The 18,743-nt window shown below is 55.9% G+C and overlaps 1 protein-coding gene across 1 annotated transcript in view; it reads right to left on the reverse strand.

Annotated features, from left to right (window-relative positions):
- Positions 1 to 18,736, reverse strand: part of TGM2 (transglutaminase 2) — a 33,037-nt gene extending 14,301 nt beyond the window's left edge. Inside the window, exons 1-6 of the mRNA XM_039227120.1 lie at positions 18,629 to 18,736; positions 15,001 to 15,180; positions 10,156 to 10,398; positions 6,306 to 6,424; positions 3,713 to 3,841; positions 2,556 to 2,733 (exon numbers count right to left, since the gene is read on the reverse strand). Of these exons, the coding sequence (XP_039083051.1) occupies positions 2,556 to 2,733; positions 3,713 to 3,841; positions 6,306 to 6,424; positions 10,156 to 10,398; positions 15,001 to 15,180; positions 18,629 to 18,638 (859 nt within the window). The 5' untranslated portion in view covers positions 18,639 to 18,736. The remainder of the gene's footprint in view (positions 1 to 2,555; positions 2,734 to 3,712; positions 3,842 to 6,305; positions 6,425 to 10,155; positions 10,399 to 15,000; positions 15,181 to 18,628) is intronic.
- Between the last annotated feature and the right edge of the window lie 7 nt (positions 18,737 to 18,743).

Below are 18,743 nucleotides of genomic sequence, written 5' to 3' on the forward strand. Positions count from 1 at the left end.
GGGAACAAGGGTCCGGGTGGGGGGTGGGGAGGAGGGAGAGGCTTGCATTCAAGCCCTGGCTGCTGTGGGCTGGGTGACCTGGGACCCGTCCCTCTACCTCTCTGGGCCTTGTTTCCACCACACGGGGTTGTGGTGCGCAGTCAGGGCCACCACGGGGGCAGAGGAGGGCCCCATGCTCACGCCGCAGCACAGTGTACAGAGGCCGTGGGGACCGGGGAAGGGCCAGGCTGGGGCGGGAAGGGAGGCCGGGGCCACGGGGTGCTCCTGACAGGTGCCATTTTGGGAGTCTTTTCACTCCCCCATTTTTTATAATGGGACAAGGAAAATAAAATAAAATAAAAATCTCTTTTAAACAGCGAGGGAAGCCTTACCAGCTGTAACCTGTGGGACTTTTGCCCTTTATTTTTGACGGAGATTGAGTCTCTGAGGTAGAGGGTCAGTGGGGGGCGGGGCGGATGTGACCTTGGCTCTGTTACCCTTTGCCCGCCTTTAGGCCGGCCAAGAGCTGCTTGGGCGGCCCTGGATGCTGGCCAGGGGACACGAGGGCCCCGGGGAGGGGAAGGGGACGGACAGTGCCGATCCTTCGCCTCCCGGTTGCTTTTCCTGAGACCTGGGCGGTTGACTCTTTGCTGCCCTTTAGCAGAGACTGGTGTCCTGACCCCAGGCCCCACCCTGTCACCTCCTGACGGGCCTCAGAATGTAGACCGGGTGGGGGGTGGGGTGGGTGGGTGGGGAAGGCCTGTCCCTGGGGAGTAAGGTGCCCCCTGTGTCCGAGAGAAAGTGTCCCAAGAGGCCTCACCATCACAGTCTCAGGCCACGAGGCTGCCCCAGGACTGAGGACACCTGGGTTCAAGCCTGGCTGTGCTGCTCACCAGCTGTGCGACCTTGGGCAAGCACTTCCCCTCTCTGGGACTCCACTTCCTCCTCTGCAGGAGGTAACAATAGCAGCTTGGACGGGGGGAGGGATGTGGTGATTCAGAGAGCCTGCTGGTCGGGCGTGGGCAGCACCGTCTGCCCCGGGGCCCAGGGCAGAAGGGCACAGTGGTGCCCGTCACTGCTAACGCCCAGCCAGTCACCATTGGCCGGCTCGCGCACATCTCAAGAAGGCTCCAGGATCCAGCTGAGGAATCCCAGCTTCCTCCCTCCACACACCCAAGCCTAACTTGAACCACAGACTCAACTAAGTGACATCGGCCCATGTCCTGAGGGCTCCCGGTGAATTTGGTCAGTCGCCATTGTGTCCATCCACTAGGTGGGGAGACAGGCATGGGGACACTGGCTCCCTTGCCCGAGTTCCCCCAGGGGCTGGAGGCCGAGGCGGGATTCCAAACAGACAGCCTGAGAGTCCCTGGGCTGGTCCCGGAGTCCGAGAAGCTGGGGACCGGCACCCGCTTCTCAGATTTCCTGAGCTTAAGAAATAACGACAGCAGGGGCGCCTGGGTGGCTTAGTCGGTTAAGCGTCCGACTTTCGCTTAGGTCATGATCTCGCGGTTATGGGTTCGAGCCCCGCGTCGGGCTCTGTGCTGACTGCCAGCTCAGAGCCTGGAGCCTCTTTCGGTCTGTGACTCCCTCTCTCTCTGACCCTCCCCTGCTCACACTGTCTCTCTCTCTCCTAGAAATAAATAAAACATAAAAAAAATTTAAAAAAATTTAAAAAAACAAAAAAAAAGAAATAACGACAGCAGTGGTAGCAAGTGTGGGAAGACTAACAGAGCATAAGTATTTGCCGTTACGCATCGGAAATCATTTCCAGCACTTCACGCATGTTCGTTCCTTCAGTCCTCACAATGGCCCTGGATCAAGGCACTGTTATGTCACAGGTGACAGAGTTGAGGCTCAGAGAAGGTCCATGACTATCAGGGACACAGGGGGTAAAGCAGAGCTGGGATCTGAATTCAGGCCTTGACTCCAGCGTCTATGTTTTTAACTGGCTCAGGCTATGAACCCATTCCCATAAGCACCATCATCAACCCGGAACAATCTTCAGCATTTTCTGGGCTTGAATTTTTAAGATTTATTTTCCTTCTTGGTTTTAAATGGCTTTGTCTGTCCTCGTCTGCAGTTCAGAGAGTGCTCTTTCTTTCTTGACATTGATTACTGTTATTATCAAGCTACAAATAGCTAATATTTACTGAGAGCTGCTAGGCCGAATGCTAGGCCGAGCAGCTTTATATCAACCCACCCTGGGAGATAGGTCCTTTTGCCCCCATTTTACAGATGGGGACACTGAGGTTCAGAAAGAAGCCATGTGCTCAAGGTCACAGAGCAGGTGACTGTTACTGGGGATTTTTAACTCAGGTGTGCTCCAAAGCCCATGTTGTCAACCCTGACCCCAGGCTGCCTCCCAAACGACACCCCTTGGTCCTAATAACCACGAGGCCTTGGAAAGAGGACCAGAGAGGGGCAGCCGCTGGCTCCAGGCCACACAGTGCATTGGTGCTGTGGGAGGCAGAGGCAGGACTGGAACGGAGGGCTCCCGATTCCCACTTGAGAGCTCTCCCTGCCCCGTCCCGGGGCTGGTTCTAGGCCCTCCCCCTGCCCCGCGGACCGCTCACCAGTGCAGGCCACGGCAGCGAAGACCCAGCACTGGCCATACTTGACTTGCTGGCAGCCGGAGCTCTTCCAGCGCCGCAGGATGTCCACGCTGCCGATCCAGAACATGGGGCTGATGCCATCCCCGTAGCTGTTGTCCCAGCGCCCCAGCAGCACGCCCTGGTCATCGTTGCAGTTGACCTACAACCAGCGGGGGCATCAGAGGGACCCGGCCTGGGCAGCAGGTGCTGTGAGTTCAGTGTTTGGTGAAAGGCAGGGAAGGGAGTCTAGGATGAGGGAACAGCCCGTGCAAAGATACCGAGGTGTGACAGGCTGGTATGCGGGAGACGGTTGGGGCCGGAGCCCTGGGTGTGGGGGAGAAGGGGAAGGGAGCAGGCGGTGAGGGGCCGAGGTTGTGAAGGCGATGCTGGAGACGTGAATTTGTCCTTGGGGTGGCGGGATGTGATCTGAGTTTTTCAAAGACCCTCTCTGGCCCCTCCCCAGACTATGTCGTTCCTCTCAAACCCCACTGCCTCGAGTATAACATCCAGCCTCCTGACCGTGGCCCATGAGGCCTGCATGGTCTAACCCTTGCCCTCGTCATGTGCCCCACACCCGCTTGCTCACTCCACTCCAGCTGCACCAGCCCCCTTTCTGCTCCTCGCTGCCTCAGGGCCTTTGCACAAACTGCGCCCCCTGCGTGGAATGCTCTTCTCCTAGTTACTATAGCAGCTTCAGGATCATCACTTAGGGAGGGTCCGCCACAGCTCCTCCCTGACGCTGGCCTCTGCAGTTAGACACTCACAGCTCTGGCTCCTTCAGTACGTGCTTTGTGGTCTATGATTGTGTACTCAGTCACATGACGTTTCTGTTAATGTCTGTCTCCCCTCACCCACCCACCAGACCATGCACATCTTATACCCAGCGATTGCCCCAGTGCCTAGGACGCAGGTGGCACTTGATAAATATCTGCTGAATGAGAGAATGAATGAATGAATTAGGGACCACATGACATTACCCTTCTTTGTGTAAATCCTGTCCTTCCAAACCTAAGCCCTCTTAGCTGACAGACCTCGACCGAGCCCAGGGTGGAGCACAGCCTCCATCATCACGGGAAGGGAGGAGCCTACAGGGGCCCATCACGGGCCTCGGCCCTGGGGTGTGCCAGCCGCTCACTCACCATGCCGCTCACCACCCGGCCCACATAGACGGGGCTGCTGCGGCGGGAGCAGTCACGGCCGGCGTCCCTCAGGAACTTGGGGTTCATGTCCAGGAGCGTCAAGCAAATGTCCAGGATCCCGTCTTCAAACTGTGTTGCAAGGAATAAGAGGAGGATGAGGGAAATGAGAAGACACCTCCTCCAGGAAGCCTGCCTTGAAGCTCTGCAGCCATGGGTCCTCTCTGTTCCACCTCTCACACTAGGGAGGTCCAGGCTGGGTCTGCCACATCTCTGGGATGCCAGCTTTGTGTGTCCCAGGATGGGGTGGGGTGCAACAACGACAAAGTGTGAGAAAAAGGAAGGGGATGTGCGTGCATTTGGAGACTGGCTGGTTGGGGGAGGTGGGGGGAGGGGAGTCCTGGGAATTTGGAGTAGAAACCACAGTGTCCCTGGAGCTTCCCTGTCCTCGGAGTCACCTCAGGCCCTGCCACTGGACCTTTCCCATCTCTCCTCCACCAATTATCCCACTTCCCCTAAGGTCTGACTCACCCTGCAGAGCTGATAAGAATCCTCTCCTCCCCCCATCCCACCCCCACGCATCAGCATCGCCCTGATTGGAACTGAGGTAAATTATGTATATTAAGTCTAGTCTTATGACTCCTGTTTCCAGTGCACCCAGAATACAATTTAGACTTTCCCTGGGACCTGCAAGGCCCTTCACAGTCTGGGCCACACCCCATCTCTGCTCTCTTACCACCACTCCCACCCACACTCATTGCCCCAGGGCCTTTGCACTTACTATTTCCTTTGTGCGGAATCTTTTTCCTGCTACTATCTGTATGGCTCACACCTTCTCGTCCTCATTGTCATTATTAAAAGGAGGACCCTCCCTCTTTGTCTCATTACACTGCACCACCTAGCCTGACAAGTCCAAAGGCAATGGGGCCCCTTCTCCCCAACTCTGTGGTCTTATCCCAAACCAGGCTTCATCACAGGCCTCTCTCCATGCCGCAGACCAGCTCCCCTGTGGCTCTGAGCCCTTTGTGGCTCTCTATTGCCATCAGCCTGACATTCATCACCGGGACACTGCTAACGTCTCCCCGAGGCTACAACATTCTTCTTAAGCATGACTTTTCTGAATTTTTGCTCAGGCAGTTCCCTTTGGCTAGTAGTAGACTGTACTTCCCACTTCCGTCTCCTCCAAAGCCCAGCTCAGACCTTGCCCTATTTCAGGAATCTTCCTGATCCCCATAGGCAATTATTCACTTCCTTTCTCTTAAGCTTTATCATCCTGGATTGTGATGGCTGCCGGAAGATTCACAAGGGCTGTGCCAGTGGCTCCACACAAGCCTAGACACAAAACAGGAACTCAGGAAAGGAAAGGAAGGACTTGGCTTTGTTCTGTTTGTCAGGGGAAAATACGGAGCCCTGGGAAATAAAAGCCAATTTACTTTTCCATGTATTTTATGTACCACCGTCACATCACCATTAAATGTACATCCCACGGCAGGCTATAGGTTCCTAGGCAGATATGCCTGCGATCATTATCCCCGATATTCAGAGGGGGAAACTGAGGTTAGAACTCCAAATCACACAGGAAAGACTTCCTTGTGGCCCCCAGGGCAGGACTCTGGAGGCCTGAGTACGGAAAGCCCCAACCCAGGGCTTGTTGAAAAAAGTCTCAGGGGGAATTCCACACCAGAAGGCCAACATCCCCTAACACACCAGGAGGCTGAAGGGCCAGGAGTATGAGAACTCTTGCTTCATGATCTCATGTCTCAGCATGAGCATGTCTCAAGAATTTTCATGGGAGGCTGGATGGCAGAGGAAATAAGATCACTAGTTTGAACCACCAGCCTGGACTGACCTGCTGGAGGATGAAGAATCACATGGAGCAGAGATGAGCCACCTATGAGGTCAGCCAAGCCCAGCCTAGACAGCTCTGCTCTGGATGACCCGTAAATTTGTAAGAAATAATAAACGGTTGTTGTTGTGAGTGTGTTTGTTATTCAGCAGTAGCTGACTGATACAACCAGTGGTTCGCGAAGTGTGACCACTGGTCAGCAGCACCAGCGCACCAGCGCATCTGCAATCTAGTTGGAAATGCAAATTCTCAACCCACACCCAGACCTACTGAATCAGAAACTAAAGGTGGGACTTGGTGGTCTGTTTTAACACACTTTTCTGGTGATTCTGATGTATATTCAAGTTTGAGAACCACTGATCGTGATGATGGTTCAAAGGCCCCTCTTAGCACTTACTTAGCACATAGTAAGGCTTTTTTATTATTTAGTTATATAGCCTTGACTGTTCCCCTCCTCCCTCCTGGAGTACCTACTGGCCCCACAATCCCCAAAGGCACTCCTAATTCATTCCCCACCTTGAATCTGGGGCTGCCATTCCCATAGTGGGTAGGGCAACCCTTTGCTGCACGATCTCGGGCTTGGCCTGGGCCCGCTCTGAGCCTGTAGCCATGTGGGGGCCCTTGAATCCCTGACAGCATGCGGTCGCCCGTCTGACACCAGCTCACACCTCTGCATCTCCCAGTGCCTCAGACCCAGGGCCCAGCACACAGTGGGCCTGCAGTGGTGGGAAGGGCGGCGTGTGGCTGTACCTGCCCAAAGTTCCAGGGTATGTTCTTGATGAACTTGGCCGAGCCCTGGTAGATGAAGCCATGCTGGGTGAGGATGTACTCCTGCCGCTCTTCATCTGAGTCCAGGTACACAGCATCTCCTGGGGACAGGAAAGAAGGGGCCTCAGCACTGGGTCTGGGAGGGCGCGGGGTCGTCACAGATGTGGCAGCCAGGGTACCTAGAACTAGGGCCGGGCCAGAGCCTCGGAGACCCTTCTATCTTTTCATCAGAAAACCTAATCATTAATGAATCATCCCGTATCAGGGAGATAAGGTGTCAGGGCCCGTGATGAGTGTATGACACCTGTATTAACATTTAACCTCTATAAGAGCTCTATGAGAAAGGGACCTCGAAAGCCCATTTTACAGATGGGAAAACTGATGCCAACACAAGAGATAGAGGAACACCGGACCAGGAGTCAGGAATCTCCTGGCTGATCCTCACTTGCTGTGTGACCCTGGGGAGGCCACTTCTCCTTCTCCATCCACTTTGGTTCTCAGGAACTGTGTTCCCTGAGAGTCACATGGAATGCAGATCTGAAAGGTGCTTTCCTTGCAAGCTAAAGTCCTCGGCCAGTGTGAGAAGGAGCGTGATTCGAGGCAGAGAGAAAGCCTACTAAGGTCACCGAAGCTCAGGGGAAGTGGGGTCCAGTCTGGCTTGGGGGACTCAGGGAGGGCCGTCTGGAACAGGTGGCCTCTGAACGCTGCCTTGATAAAGGACTACAATTTAGATACTTGGAGTCTGGCGGGATGATACTCTAAGCAGAGGACCAGAGAGACCAAAGGCGCCGCTCCTGGAAAACGCCAGGCACTTAGTTCCCTGCGGCTGCTGACCACAGAAAATAGGGCCGCGGCAGCCGGGGCCCGAGGGCAGGAGTCAAAGGTCAGGTTGGCCTTGACCTTCCCCACTTCCCAGGTAAAGAAGCTGAGGCTGGAGAGAGGAGATCCAGGGCCACGCCGTGACTTTGGGGGCCCCTGGGCTCTTTTGCCTCTGCGGGCCCCTTCCTCCACAAAAAAAAAAAAAAAAATTTTAATATATTTTATGACTGCATTGGAATAATGACAATGATATTAATATTACATATTAAAACATATTCTCTGACCTAAATATTCATTTTTTTTCTCATGATTTTAAAAGAAATTAAAATATTTCTATGGGTCCCTAAAAATATGGTGGCACTGGCCTGGAATGCAGCTGCTCAGGCCCCTTGGGTCGCCGGGCTCTGTCCGGCCTGTCCCCAACCCCCCTCTTATTGAATGGAGGAAGCAAATGTGAAAGTGGCCAAGTATTTGGTCTTATATGTCCTGCACTGTTGGCTCCAGGGCTGCAATAAAAATAGCCTTACGGTAAATGAACTTGGTAATGATAAGTCAGCAGAGAGGTCGGGAGAGCGAAAGAGAAAGAAAAACCCAGAGTGTTTTCGTCACTATGAGGAGAGCATCAGCACTTGGGAGCTCGTCCCCACCCTGGCTCAGGAGGCAGGGACTGTCTCTACTGGTCAAGGTGGCACATTGGGGATGAGAATCCCCTCCCCCACCCCTTCACCCCCGCACCACGGCACCCCCCCCTCACACCCCGGGACAGGAGGCTCAGGTTTCAAGGCAGGCCCTGGAGGGACAGCAATTTTCCTACCCCACCCACACCCACACCTCCACTGAGCCCAACTTCCTGCCTCAGCATCACCAGCTCCACTGTCCCCTCCGGGCTCCCGCCCTGGGATGTGGGTCACTTTAGTCACTGTGCTGCTTGGCCGACAGCCACCCCAATCCGCAGGGCGGGGATGGGGCAGGGCTGGAGGAAAGGCCAGTGGAAGGGGACAGCCCCAGAACCCGTTCCCTGTTCCCTGAACTTTGAGACCCTACAGTGTTGACAAGCGGGGGCCACTGGCATTTTCCTGCTCTGTGCGCAGGGCTGGCAGCTAGCTGCGGCTTTGCAGACCGGCGAGATCAAAACGCATCTACAGCAGGGTCCAGCGAAGCCAGTTCTGCCCCCAAGAAACCATTCCATGCGGGCCCCCGGGCGTGTGGACAAGGATGAGGGGTCGTCCCTGTGGAGACCCCCTGGGGTGCAGGGCCAGATCAATGACCATGAGGACCCCTCATGTCCCCGGGTGCAGGGCCAGATCAACGAACCGTCCACACTGGCAAGATGTGGCACATTCTGGGCTCTTGAAAAGAAAAAGCAGACGTACGCACACCGATGAGGAAAATCCTCCGGATGTGTGGCAGAGGAGAAAAGTTAAATAAGCTGTAAGCTGATGTATACGGTGGGATCCTTTTACGTTTAAGAGAGACGGAGAAACCCATCAACACAGCGATGTCTCCAGACACACACACTCGAATCTAAGGAGACGAGTCCCCCAGAACAGCTAATAATGATGTTCCCTGAGGGGGAGAGTTGGAGCGGGGCTCTTTCCCTGATGCTTAAAGCTCATATGAAGAGGACGCTCTCAGGTCTTACTGTTATAACTAAAAATGAAAGCTGGAGCCCCGGGTGGCTCAGTCGGTTGAGCACCTTGACTTTTGATTTCAGTTCACGCCATGAGCTCCCGGTTCCTGGGTTTGAGCCCCGCATCGGGGTCTGTGCTCACAGTGTGGAGCCTGTTGGAATTGTGTCTCCCTTTCTCTCTGCCCCTCCCCACTCGCCCTTTCTCTCTCTCTCAAAATAAATAAACTTAAAAAAAGATTAGAGGCAAAATATGTAAAAGAGAAAATAAAACATCTTTCCCCTTAAATATGTTATAAAATGCTCCCAGTGGGGAAGAGAAAATAAAGCAGTGGTCCAGTAAGAAACCGGTTGTCTGAGGCTGGAGAGGCTGGACTTTTGTGGCTAGACCCCAGCTTTGATGCGGGACACCCCCTTTCCAGGCCTGCCCACAAGTCATCTCTCTCTGCCTTGCTAGGCAGGAGCAAGAAAGAAACGGATCAAGAAAAGAGAAGAGAAGAGAAGAGAAGAGAAGAGAAGAGAAGAGAAGAGAAGAGAAGAGAAGAGAAGAGAAGAGAAGAGAAGAGAAGAAAGAAATGGATTTGACTGCCCCGTGAGTCAGATGGGGAAACTGAGGCCTGGAAAAGGGTGCGGCAGCCCCTGCCTCCCCCTCCCTCCTCGAGCCAGCCTCCTTTCTTCTGAGCTGTCCCCTGCAACTTGCTAGTTTCACCCATCATCGTCCACTTACTGAGGACCCTCCAAAGCACTTGACCTCTCTGAGCTGCTTCCTGTCTGTGAAGTGAGGATGCTGACCATCTCCTCCTTGGGATTATTGGGAGGCAGGATGGAGGGACCGGATAAGGAGACTCTTAAGTAACCAAACTGCTCCTGCCCACCTCTCCTGGCTACCCCCCACCCCTCCTCTTCCCTCAGTTTCCCCTCCCCAAGCCAATCTGGTGGGATTCCAAACAGAGTCCCCCCCTCTCCCCACCCCCAAACAGAACCAGGCGTGGGGCCACGGCCCTGGGCCTCCCCTGGGCAGCTCGTTCCTGAACGGGGCTCGGAACCGGAGATATGTCCGTGTCCGGTTCACAGTGCCATGGAACACATGACCTCAGGCACAGGGTGAGGCCCCCTGGCAGCTGTGTGGCCTTGGGCAAGTCTTTTTGTTTCCGAGCACCTGTCTCTTCCTCCATAAGCAGGAATAATAAGGGTACTCACGTCGCAAGGTTTTTGTGAGGCCGGAGCGCGGCCCTGCACCGAGGGGGCTTCACTCAATCCATTTTGGTGTCCTTCTGCCCCATGGCCCCACCCCCCGTGGCCCCCAGGGGCCGGCCCCGCCCTGCCCCGCCCTGCCCATCTCCCCCCCCCCCCACAACCCCCGCCCTGCCGATGGCAGGCACTTACCTGGGCACCAGGGGTTGAAGAGCAGGGTGAAGTGGCCCAGCATGAAGCTGGAGCCCTGGTAGCCGGTGGAGGCCTCCAGGCTGAGGCGGTACAGGCCAACGGGGGCGTTCGGCGGGGTGCCGAGCTGCAGCGAGAGGGCACCATCCTCCTGGGCCACCACCTCGGCCGTCCAGGCACCTTCCTCCGCGGCATCGGACAGCGGGAAGCGGGCCTTGGTGCCGGCCTCCTTGCTGGGGGCTGGGCCTGACGGAGAAGAGCGGGTGGCTGGGAGCCGGAGCTGGCAGGAGCCGGCACAAGCCTGGGCAGGGGGCCTCGGCCTGGGCTTAGAGGTCTGGTTGCGCTGCCCACCATCGAGGGAACGTGGGCCAGAGGTTTCATCTCCCCGAGCCTCTCGGTTTCCTCGCCTCTAAAGCGAGGATCGGACCCCAACCTTGCAGGGTGCTTTTGTGAGAAAATGCAACAGGTCACGGGCACACAGCAGGTTCCCACCCAGACAGCTGTCTCCCAGGAGGGGGGACCGCTCCGCGTGGGGCAGGGTCTCCGCCTCGCTGCCTGGGCTGGCATGACTGTGCACCATACCATCCCCTTCTCTGGGCTCAGTTTGTCCATCTGTAGCACCAACAGATGCTCCATTCCCACCTAAATCCTTGACCTGTGAGGGTGCAGCCCCTCCTTTCAGAAGAAGAGGCCCAGACTCTGAGTGGGATGGGACCTTGGTCCTCTGACGTCCCCCGGGAACCCGTCTGGGAGGCCCCTGGCTGGCAGCTGCGGGCCCATACAGCCTCTAGGTGTTTGTCTCCCCAGTGCCCTCTACGGCTTTTCCCTCTGTGTCTCCAGAGAGGCAGCTCCAAGGAGGTAGTTATAACCAGCCCCCCCACAGCATTTGACACTTTATGAAGTACCTCAACCCTTCCTGCTTTCCCTGAGACCCCTTGTACAGGTGGGAAAACTGAGGCCCAGAGAGAACGGGAGTCTCCCCAGGATACCCTAGGGACCTGGGGCAAAGTTAGCATCTGAGCCCAGATCTCTAGGCCCTGAGCTGCCTGTCCTCCAAAGCACCTCTCATTCTCTTTGTCTCTCACGGGGGGTCTCGAAGCCTCAGTGAGGTAGGGAGCTTACTTTTTCTGGTGGGGGGAGGGCAGGCAGGTCTGAGTCATGGAGGGCGAGGAGGGACTGGTCATCTTTTCTGGACCTGGGTGGCCGAGAGGAGAAACAGAACCTTCTCTGCCCAGCTGGGCGGCTGCTCAGAAAAGTTTATTTTTATTCTTCCATCTCCCTCCCTCTAGCTCTGCCCACGTGCTGCTGACAATATAGGGGCTTGTTCACTGCGGGGTTCCCTCCCAGCACCCTGCCTCCTCCTCCCAACCCGACAGCCCCAGCCACACCCGAGCCCAAATATAACCATGAGCGAACAGGCATGACACAGGCCTCCAAGGCCCAGACTGGGTGCCAGGAGTCAGCTCTAAGCCTGAGAAGTCAGGCAGCACGGGGCCCCAAGAGCCAGCCTGGGTCTGGTCCTCCTACTCATGTTCTGAGTGCTGTGTGAGCTGGGCTAAGTCACCAGGCCTCTCTGGTCTGCAATTTTCTCAGCAAAGAAGAAAATAGGCTTAGACCACATGCCCAGGAAGGTTTGATTCTGTGTCTGATTCTGGCTCTGTGACCTTGGATAAGCTACTTAGCTTCTGTGCCTCAGTTTCCTCATCTGTAAAATGGGGCCAATTACAGGATACCTACCTCCTCAGAAGGTCGTTACAAAGCCTAAAGCAGTTGAGGTACAGGGCATGGTGCTTGGCACACAGTAAGTGCTCAATAAATGATGGCTGTTGGTTATAATTGTCACTATCACTTCCTGGCGCAGGTTAGAGGACGGGCCCAAGACTTCACAGAAAGCGTTCAAAACAGTGACTAGTGCAGTAATTATGCAGTAAATGTGAGCATTCCTCGGTGTCATCAAAAGGGACTATTAAAAAAATCCTCAGGCCAAACAACAGATTTTGAGGGACTGGGGAGGAATGTAGAAATTGTCTCGTTCAACTGAATCCCTTTACAGATATGGAAACTGAGGCTGAAAGGGACAAAGGTAGGGAGACCACTCTGCCTGGGACAGTCCCAGTTTATACCTGCGGCCCCGGCATAATCCTCAATGGTGTCCTTACATTCTCAGAAATGTCCCTGTTTGGACAGTCAGTGATCTGGTCACCATGGGAACAGCCTGGGCCAGGTCCCACAGCCACTGTCACCATTGACATAGCACCCTCGAGGACAGGTCAGGAAACACATTTCCCTTTCTCCCTGTCCTGGGGCAGCCGTGCGTGCACGCAGGCACGCACACGCTCACACATACACACACACACTGCTTTCTTCCAAGGGTCCCTGAATGGGGGGGAACGAGAACTGGTTGTTCCCCCCCCCCCCCCCCCGCCGCATAAGCTGGCTTCAAAAAGTCATTGGCTGCAGTTGCACATCCTTGTGGGGCCAGAGATGCTTCAGGGAACCCCAGTGGGCCTAAATGACCTGAGGAGTCCTGGAGACTATCCCAGACCATGGCTGGGGGAAGTGGAGGGGGGGATGAGGGGACCCTTCCAGAGGAAAGCCCTCTAGTAGCTTCATAAAAGTTCTTTTCAGTCCTTCAGGCTGGCCTCACTCTCCCCCAGTCACCCTCCAAACCTGGCCCCTTCTTGGAGGGAAGCAGCTTTATTCCCACAGTAAAGTGTTTGTCTGTTGCGGTCTGGGTCCCCTAACAGAGCCTGTCAGGTCACCAGCTGTCTGGGTGAAACACACAACACCCGCATACGGGCAGGATCCGGCCACCTGCTCCGCCAACGCTCCCCTCTCTCTGGGCCTCGGTTTCCCTAAAGAGGCAGGACAGGCTGATCACAAGCTAGAATGTTCCGGCACAAGAGCAAGGTGCTCAGGCCAGGCCCAGGGGTGGGTGCTGGTCCAAGCCAGGCTTGAGGTGAAAGGCCTGGCTTCCTGGTATTGTCCCTCAGGCTTCCTCAGCCCATGGGAGGGTCTCGGCGGCCCAGACAGGGGAAGCCGTGTGCATCCAGAGATAGAGTACCCTCCGTGACTGCCCGCAGGGCCGTGGAGGTGACTGGCACAGACTGGCTATGGTCTGAGATAAGTCAGTGGAGACTGGAGAACAGAGATTAGTTGCTGGCGTGGGAAGGTCAGCTGCACGCCCCCAACCCTGAACTTGAGGCCTAATGACCTGGCACCAGGCCGCCTAGGCAAATGGAGAAGAAGAAAGAAAGGAGATGCCTTGAAAGAAGTGACAGAAGAGAAAGAAGGTGGGAAGTCCCTGGTAGCCCCCTCTGGCAGCTTCTCTACTGTTCCATTTCACAGAGGAACAAACTGAGACCCCGCAGGCCTTTATGGTGAATATGCCTGCTGTCAGCTCACAGCAACGTAAAGCCTCAGCTCTGGGGGCAGCGTTTGAATCCTGCTTTGTCCCTAACTTCCTGTGTGACCCAGGCAGGTAACTGGACCTTTCTGAGCCTCAGTATTTTCATCTGTGAAGTGGGGCCTCATTACGTTTCCCAGATGGGCAGATTGAGGACGAGCACGCATACAGTAGGTGCTCTATAGGTGCTCTGATTCTCATCATCCCAAGCCTGACCCTGACTCTTCTTGGGATGTCCTAGCCAGCGCGTAACTGTCCTGCACTACAACCTTCCACTTCACAGAGAGGGAAACTGAGGCTAGAAAGATCAGAGGCTCCTGGAGGCTCCACAGGTCCATTAGAAAGGGCCCCAAGGGTACTGGTTGTGCATGGGGGTAGGGGGGCTGCCCCTGGGTAGTGGGTGTATCCCTATCAGAAGCTGAGGGGGAGGGAGGAAAGGCCCAGGAGAGATACCCATGGCCGGTCTGCAAGCACCATGATAAGCCTTATCAAACGGCCACCCAGGTAGATATGGGCCTCAGCCTGTTTGCTGCCAGCTCTGCACTTGGTAGTCTCGGGAAAAACTGGCCTTTCTCACCCTCGGGCAGAGTGCCAGCCAGGGGGCCCCCTCACCGACCTCACAGGAGTGGTTTCCACAGCAGCCAAATCGAGGAGATTCGGCATTCGAGGCCACTTTCCCAGCACCGGCAAGCCAACAAGATTGGGAACCGGGCATCTGGGCATGGGGTGGTTGGGGCCTCCGTGTCCCTTTGCTCATCCCTGGGCACCCCCCCCCCCCACCTCCCAGAGCAGGAGCTGCACAGCTGCTAATGTCTGCAAGGCACTACCCCCTGTCTGGCCCTTCTCACCCAACAACTTTTTACCAGCAGTGCTTGTCACAAGATAAACCTCAAGCTCAGAGAGGCTAAGCAACTTGTCCAAGGTTGCACAGTGAATAGGCAGTCCAGTCCGTACCAGGACCCAGGTCTGTCTATAGCCCCCAAGCCTGAGGCAGCCTCCTGAGGCCTAGAGAAGGGACTATGGGGGTACAACATTGTCCTCTCAGAGAGATGCCAGCAGGGTTTCTCCACTGCCCAGGGCCAGTGTAAGCCGGGTCCCAGAGGCCTGGTCAGGTTACGTGGATTTGGGGAAGTAGCTGTTGATAAGCGTTGGAAAGCTGTTTTGATACGGCCAGGATCTTGACCTTTGCGGTAGGAAGCCGTTATCCAGGGTGATAACAGGCTTTTAGGAACCCAGGTGTCCAGCAGACTGTTTACAAGGCTGGGTGACCCGAGATGTCAGCTCTCCACTTTCTGGGCCTCAGTTGCCTCATCTGTAAAATGGGGCTAGTGGCTGCTAGGAACTTCTTGGGGGGACAAAGAGGAATGGAGCCGCCTGCCTCATTGTCAGGGGGCCCTGAAATCACAGAACAGAGCAGGTCAGGCCGAGGGGGTGGTACTCACCGGTGGTGACGCTGAAGGTGAGCCTGTCCACATTGGCCTCGTAGTTTCGGCCCTCGAAATGCAGTGTCAGCCGGAAGGGCTGGCCCCGCCGCACCACCAGCTTCTCCCGGCACAGGTCGGCTGTGTGGTGGTCGCGGCCATTGACCTCCAGCTCCAGGTCACATCTGTCCAGAACCAGTTCTACGGAGACAGCAGGAGGGGTGTGGGCCGAGGTGGCCTCTCTCCACTGGCCGTGGACATGGGGAGCCCCAGGGCTGTCTGGGAGCCTGCTCTCTCTAGATAATGGCTGCAGCCCTGCCCCTTCCCAAGCCCCCACCCAGCCCTGTCACCCTGCGGCTAGCCGGGCCGTATCTCCCGACCCTTAGTCACAGTCACGATGCCGTGCTCACTGTGGCATGTTGGGAGAAGTCTTGGCCACCTTCCAGCATGTGACCCGAGGCAAGTCCGCTTTCTGGGACTCCTGTTCCTCCCCACCTGTCCACAGGACTGCTGTGAGCCACTTCATACAGTCCTGGCACGTAACAAATGCTCACTAAACAGGAGCTATTCGGTCATGATCAAAGGGTTCTTTTGTTAAAAGTGAGGTGGGGCAATATTGGGTGGAGGTTCCATTTTGCCTTTTAGGTTCAACTTTCAATTGACGGGGAGACTGAGGAATGTGTTAAACATGGAACTAGGATGCAGTCAATAAAATTCACACTCCAGGAAACAAACAGCAAAGGAGCTTGTTGCCTTAACAGATTAGCTGCAAGGTGGGGTGTCTGGGTGACTCAGTCGGTTAAGCGTCCGACTCCGGATTTCAGCTCAGGTCATGATCTCACCGTTCATGAGATGGAGCCCCGCGTCTGGCTCCACACTGATAGCACAGAGCCTGCTTGGGATTCTCTCTCTCCCTCTCTCTCTGTCCCTCCCTGTCTTGTAGGCATGTTCTCCCTCTCTCTCCTGTCTCTATCTCTCAAAATAAATAAGTAAACTTAAAAAGAAACTGCAAGGAAAAAAAAAGAAAAAATTAGTTGAAGGGAAAAACTATAGATTAAGAGAAACTTAAGAGACATTTCGACCCATTGTGTTATGTGAGCCTCCTCTGGATTCTGGTTTTTAAAAAACGATTCTAAAACATTTATTATACTCATGGAGACAATCACAAATTTGAACACCCGTGGAGCTGTGGTGATACTGAGGAATTTTTGTTAATTTATTCATGTCTAAAAAAGAGAGCTCTTATGCTTTATTGAAATACTGACAGATGAAATGATGACGCCTGAGATTTGCTTCCAAACAGCAGGGGGAGGGTGGGGAGGTGAGGGGTTCAAGAAGCAGGAGCAGCCACAGGAGACATACTTTGAGGTATGTTCAATGTTCTCCATACCAAATAGGTTTTTTAAATGACAGAGGGTTTGGAGTCTTTTGAACCTACGATTTTCAGTTCTGTGGTGCTGCTGTGTGATCCTGGACAGGTCTCTCTCCCTCTCTGTGCCTCCTCTGAGGTCTCAAAAGGCTGCTGAGAGGATGAGGAGAGAAAGCTGGGTACCCTTTCCCCAAGGCCTAGCCCAGGCCAGAGGTTTGTTATGAGAAAGTTCTATTTGTAGTTTCAGAGTGAGCTGAAGACCAGGGCAGGGGGAGGGGTGCCGGGTGGGGGTGGGGGGGTCCGAGGGAAGCACAAACCTCATAAATCCTGGCAAGCTCAAGGTTAAGAGTAGGAAGACGTGGGGAGAGTGGGCAAGGTGGACTCCCAGAGCTGTGGGGCCCTTGGAGAGTATGCGCTCCAGCCGAGCCCCGGGGGCAGGGATCTGCCCAGAGCCCCCCGGGGAGTGGGGTCTTCCACCGGGACATCGACCCAGGTCCCCTGCCTTCTGTCCCGGGATATCCCGAAGTGCCCAGTGACTGCTGAGAGAGGGCTTTGGCGTGGCCGGTACCCACTGAAACCTCATGACGACTCCTGTACAGATACTAACTGTCGCTACCCCCACTGTGCAGAAGGGGATGTTCTGAGGCCCCAGGTCGCGGGTGAGCTTCGGCGTTGGGATCTGAACCCGGGGCTGTAGATTCAGGAGCCTGCGCTGGGAGCCACCTCACTCCGCAGCTCAGGGTTTGTTCTCCCTCCCCTCCTCCTTCCCCTCCTAAAGTCCCTGTTCTGAGCCTGGGAGGAGACCTGAGGGAGGTGCTCCCTGCGCTCACAGCAGGACAGACCTCCACCACCAGCAGGAAGGACTGGCGTGAGGAAACCTTGTTATTAGAAACTTCGCCCCCAGAGAGCTTAAGCAGGGAAGAGACCACCCTGTCCCCCTGGAGGACTGTAGGGAGGTCGTCAGCTCCTGGGCTGGGGCAGGTGCAGTGCTTTCTTGGGCTCTTATCTAAAGAAGGATTTCCAGAAATCACACCCAGCTCCAAAGGCGCAGAAGCACTGAGCTCTAGGATCACAGGACTTCTGCGCTGGGAAAGGCCAGCGGGACCCTTGTAGGAGGTGGCTGCTGTGGCAGTGGGGCAGGTAGCTCGTCACAGCCGCTACTACCTCCAGGGTCCCCAGCCCCACTGAGCCTCCCTCAGGGACAGGGATGGGAAACTGCGTCCTGGATGCCACCTGGACGACCCATCACCGCCAGCCCTGAGCTGGTTTTCCATCCTGCATGTCAGGGAGCCGGATCCCAGCTAGGGACTAGGGTGGCCCAAGGTCACACGGCAGGTCAGGCGGGTCCCCGGCTCCCCTTCTCGTCCCTGCTCCATGGGGGGCCCCCTGTCCCTCTTCGCAGTCCCCCCCCCCCCACCAGCACCTCTTTCCCGGGGCTGCAGCCATGTAGACGTCATCTCCACATGGACTTGACCCAAGAGTTCGCCGGGTCATGGGCTCCAGCACTTTAGTGCACTGACATCCCGCACTGCGGAAGTCCCCTCCTGGGCCAGGAGCCCCCCCATGGCTGCGACCGTCTCTGTGTGTGTGTGTATGTGTGTGTGTGTGTGTGTGTGTGTGTGCGCGCGCGCGCGCCTGTGTATGGAGTGGGGAGCAGGTAGGAAATTCATCAGACCATTACTCCACTCCCCTTGGCCCTCCCGGATGCACCAAGCGCTGGCAGTGCTGTCTGTGTTTTACAGGAGGGGAAACTGAGAATCAACAAGTGGCCAAAGACCAGGCCTGCAGAACCTGGGGGCTGGAGGCACCTTGGAGCATATGTGTGCTCTCAGCCCAGAGGGTGCTAGAACCTCTTCTCTGGCCCCAGGGCCAAGGAGTCAGCCAGGCGTGGCTTGCTCACCTAGAGGTGTGGCACATAGCAGGCACCCAGCCCCACTAACTGACCGAGGACAAGTGACAGTGGCCCGCTGGTCTAGCACTCTACAGTTTACAACATGCCTTCATGCTCCATTGCTTTATTTGCTTCAGGGACGCAGGGGTTAATGGTTTTGCCCCAGGGATGAAATTAAGGGCCCCAGGGGGGGTACGGCCTGGTGGGAGGGGGAGGCATGCCAGGCACATCTCACCAGCCCAGGTTCCCTCTCCAAACTGGGGAGAGCCCCTGCCAGGTGTTGCCCCCGCAGCACCGGCCCCCCCATGGCACAGGCGGGACCCGGGAGAGGAGGGAGGCAGGGCAGGCAGGAGCCCGTGAATGGTGGCAGCACTGACCCTGATACTCACCCTCGGCCATGGTCAGGTGGTGGCGGTGGCTCCTCTGACTGGCGGCAGGACCCTCCAAGTGCGACCACTGAAGGCAAGCACTGCTGAAGCTGGGGAAGACTGTGAACTTATAGCC

The sequence above is a fragment of the Hyaena hyaena genome, unplaced genomic scaffold (assembly GCF_003009895.1).
Source record: "Hyaena hyaena isolate Hyena2069 unplaced genomic scaffold, ASM300989v1 scaffold_25, whole genome shotgun sequence".
Classification (NCBI taxonomy): domain Eukaryota; kingdom Metazoa; phylum Chordata; class Mammalia; order Carnivora; family Hyaenidae; genus Hyaena; species Hyaena hyaena.